A 4,223-nucleotide genomic window follows, 5' to 3' on the forward strand; every position below is an offset into this window, starting at 1 on the left:
GGTCTGAGGCTCCCTAGACCTTCTCCATCTGACCTCCCACCCCATTTCTCCCCCCCAGGACCTCCTCCCTGCGCTGGCACGCCGGAGCCAAGGAGAGGATGCTGATCAAGGTGACGGAACGTGAGCCAAGTTTCCTCCTCCACCAAGGCAATGGTTACTCCTCAGAGTCCCACGGCCCATCCCGTTCCCGACGTCCTTCCGGTGGCCACCACTCGCCCAATCTCCAAACCTTCGACGCCGACGGTTCCGTCTTCTTCGCCGAGAGGAAAACATCTCCTTACCTGAAACGAGCCGAGCACGGGGGGAGTTGTTCTCCTCTCCTCAACCGTGGGGAGGTCTTCTGCTCCCCCCTCCAAGGAGCTCCACCGACGCGGAAAGTGCCGGGCGAGTCGCAGCCGTCGTCGCCGCGTTACGCGTACGAACCTCCGCTCTACGAGGAACCTCCGGTGGAGTCTCCTGCTCCCATCTATGATGAACCTCCAGTGGATATGCAGTATGAAGCGAGTGGGACCTTCCAAGCTGCTTCTTCTCCTCAAAAATCTCCTCTCAGGAAACCTCAAGGGTTTCTTGCCAAGTCGAGTTGCAACTCACCTTACCAACAGTTGGTCCTCACCAAGCAGAAATGTCCTGATCGGTTCATGAGTTTGGAGTATAGTCCTGCTGGGAAGGAGTATGTCAGACAGTTGGTCTACGTGGAGCAAACAGGGTCCAGCCCCAAGATGAAGACAGGGTTGAGGTCAAGATACTCTCCCAACCCAAGTGGTGGATCCTACTCGTTACAACCAAGTCCATGTTTGGTGAGGGATCAACGCTTGGAGATCAAATCAGGTGATTACAGCAGCATGGAAGGAGCTGAGTTCTGCTCCAGTGGTGGTGGTCAAGCTACTCAAGGAGAAGACTCCATGTCATGGTCAAGCCAACAAGACACGTTGTCCTCTACTGGGTACTCCCCATCCAGCAGGAAGAGGAAGAGCCGAAAACCTTCGGCGACGCACGAGGTCAACGTCTCCTCCGACGGCGAAGGGTTGGGAGAGCAGATGCTGGGGGAGGAAAGAGCTCCTCAAGGGGCCACCAGCAGGTCCTCCATCAGCAGGACGGAGAGCAAAGCTGTGGAGGTGGAGAAGAACTTCCCAGAGCCGTTCTTGGCCCAAGCACGTTTGGCTTGGGAAGCTCAACAGGTCCATTACCACATGAAGCAACGGAGCAGTTGGGATTCCCAGAAGGATGGATCGGGGTACGAGAGTGATGGAGCTCTGCCCCTGCCCATGCCAGGACCTGTGGTCAGAGCCTTCAGTGAAGATGAGGCCTTGGCCCAGCAGGACAACAAGCACTGGAAGAGGAACACCTTTGAGAAGTTGGGATTCCCTCAGATCCTCCTGGAGAAAAGTGTCTCGGTCCAAACCAACCTGGCGTCACCTGAGCCCTACCTACATCCATCACAGGTAAGGGTGGACATCTTGGGCTTGGTGGTGGGATTAGAGGTGACCAGGTTAGCAGAGGTGACCAGCTCAAGCAGCAGTGGGATCTCCTCAGGGTCTGGGTGGGATCTCCTCAGCTTCTGGATTAAGGCTCTGGTTCCTCAAGGATGGTCCTGAGCAAGGTGGTCCCTCAAAGGAATTGATCCTGGTCAAGGTGGTCCCTCAAAGAAGCTTGTCCCTTCTGGGTGGGATCTCCTCAGCTTCTGGGTGGGATCTCCTCAGCTTCTGGATTAAGGCTCTTGTTCCTCAAAGTTGGTCCTGAGGGTTCTGGGTGGCATCTCCTCTGCTTCTGGATCAGGGTTCTGGTTCCTCAAGGATGGTCCTGAGCAAGGTGGTCCCTCAAAGAAGTTGGTCCCTTCTGGGTGGGATCTCCTCACCATCTGGGTAGGATCTCCTCAGGTTCTGGGTGGCATCTCCTCTGCTTCTGGATCAAGGTTCTGGTTCCTCAAGGATGGTCCTGGGCAAGGTGGTACCTCCAAGAGGTTGGTCCTGAGCAAGGTGGTCCCTCAAAGGAATTGATCCTGGTCAAGGTGGTCCCTCAAAGAAGCTTGTCCCTTCTGGGTGGGATCTCCTCAGCTTCTGGATTAAGGCTCTTGTTCCTCAAAGTTGGTCCTGAGCAAGGTGGTCCCTCAACGAAGTTGGTCCTGGGCAAGGTGGTCCCTCAATGTTGGTCCAGGGCAAGGTGGTCCCTCAAAGGAGTTGGTCCCTTCTATGTGGGATCTCCTGAGGTTCTGTGTGGGATCTCCTCACCTTCTGGGTGGCATCTCCTCAGCTTCTGGATCAAGGCTCTGGTTCCTCATGGATGGTCCTGGGCAAGGTGGTCCCTCCATGTTGGTCCAGGGCCAGGCGGTGTGGTCCCTCAAAGAAGTTGGTCCTGGGCAAGGTGGTCCCTCAAAGAAGTTGGTCCTGGGCAAGGTGGTCCCTCAAAGAAGTTGGTCCTGGGCAAGGTGGTCCCTCAAAGAAGTTGGTCCTGGGCAAGGTGGTCCCTCAATGTTGGTCCAGGGCAAGGTGGTCCCTCAAAGAAGTTGGTCCTGGGCAATGTGGTCTCTCAAAGAAGTTCCTCCTGGACAAGGTGGTCCCTCAACATTGGTGCCCTCCAACCTGGTCCCTCCAAGAAGTTCTTCTCATGGTTGTTCCTCCAATCCCATGTCCCCAAATTCCAACCATTCCAGAACATTCCCAAGGCCTAAGTGTCCCCATGGATTTGGTGGTCCATGAGGAGCTTCAACCCAAAGGTTGGAGAGCTCCAAACCCACTTTGGGCACCATCAGTGATCCTCCACCTTCCCCATGGAGCTTGGGGTGTGGTGGGACTCCTCCACTCCCCAGAGGACCTTTGATGGTGTCCTCAAGCTCATGGACACCATGGTGGGACATCGACCCAGGTTGTCCCAAGAAGCTCTTCCACCCCTGGAAGTGTCCAAGACCAGTTTGGATGGAGCTTGGATCCACCTGGACTGGTGGAAGATGTCCCTGCCCATGGCATGAGATGACCTTGAAGGTCTTTCCAACCCAACCCATCCTATGCTCATGTCTACAAGCTCCATCCAAGTGGCCCCAAGACCTTCCTTGATCCTTGAGGTGACAGGAAGGTCACCAGTTGACATCAAGATGCTTTAGCTCCATCTTGGCTTCCCTCAAGTAGATCCCCAACCAACAAGGTCCTTTCCTTCTCCATGGTTGACCACTATGGCCATGGTGGAGCAGCTTCTGGAAGAGCCATAGCTGAGGGAGACACCTTGGAGCATCTCCTGCATCTCCTTCCACCCACAAAGCTCCACGTGCCTCCAGTTGGCTTGGAGGACCCAGAAGGATCTTTGGGGTGGTGTAAGCTCTGAGGAGACCTCAAGATTAGGTTCCTTGAGGTGAGAAAGTCCCATATGTCCATGACTATGTCCCTGCCTTGACCAATGTCAACGGGAAGAGAAAACCTCAAGTGGGACATGAGGAGCTAAGACATGGTTGGAAGAAGTAGAGGTTCAGTCACCCACCAGAAGCTCTGGTGGCTCTTTGGGTGGTTTCATTGTCCCCTCTTGGACTTGCCACCTCCATGAGGTGACTCTGGGTCTTTCCACCCTCTTCTGTCCCTCATCTGAAGCCCAACCAAGTCCATGGAGTCACCTGCTTGGGGCCACCAAGAGCTTGAGGTCACCTCAAGGGTAGTGTGGCCCTTCCATGGGAAGTCCTGTCCTCCTGTCTGCTCATGGGGGACATCTCCAAGGCCACCAAACCCAGAGATGATGGAGCCACCTTGGCCAGCTGGAATGGTCCATCTCAAGTGTCCTGGTTTGCTTTCTCCATGTTGGTCCACACCTCTTTGGTTGTCCCTCTACCTCCACAAGTGGGAGGAGGACACTGGGCCAAGGGTGTCCCATAGGTCCAGCCACATCTCCCATGGCTTGGAGGAGACACCACCTTCCTCCTGTGGGTGCTGGAGAACCTCCTTGAAGCTTCTTCTGCCCAAGGTCAATGATGTTTTGGCTTTGGGGTGGCTTCATCTCTCCCCACCTGTGTTCTCCTGGTGAGTGGCCATCTTGGCCACCTTGGCCGCTGGGAGGGCTCCACTTGGCCATGATGGGATGGAGGTGAAGCTCCTTGGAGAGGACATGGCATGGGTGACCTCTGAATGCTGCAATAGGTGGGTGGGTGGTTCATGGGTTGGGTGGTTGGTTCATGGGTTGGTTGGTTGGACAGTTGGATGTTTGGTTGGTTGGTTCATTGGTTGGATGGTTGGTTGGTTGGTTGG

The 4,223-nt window shown here is 55.3% G+C and overlaps 1 protein-coding gene across 1 annotated transcript in view; it reads left to right on the forward strand.

The window, feature by feature from the left end:
• Positions 1-58: 58 nt before the first annotated feature.
• The window catches only part of ARHGAP39 (Rho GTPase activating protein 39), a gene marked incomplete at both ends in the record, with an annotated part of 6,564 nt that continues 2,399 nt past the window's right edge, over positions 59-4,223 (forward strand). Inside the window, 2 exons of the mRNA XM_009075207.1 lie at positions 59-327; positions 361-1,442. Coding sequence (XP_009073455.1) covers positions 59-327; positions 361-1,442 — 1,351 coding nt within the window. The remainder of the gene's footprint in view (positions 328-360; positions 1,443-4,223) is intronic.

The sequence above is a fragment of the Acanthisitta chloris genome, unplaced genomic scaffold (assembly GCF_000695815.1).
Source record: "Acanthisitta chloris isolate BGI_N310 unplaced genomic scaffold, ASM69581v1 scaffold4055, whole genome shotgun sequence".
NCBI classification, from domain to species: Eukaryota; Metazoa; Chordata; class Aves; order Passeriformes; family Acanthisittidae; genus Acanthisitta; species Acanthisitta chloris.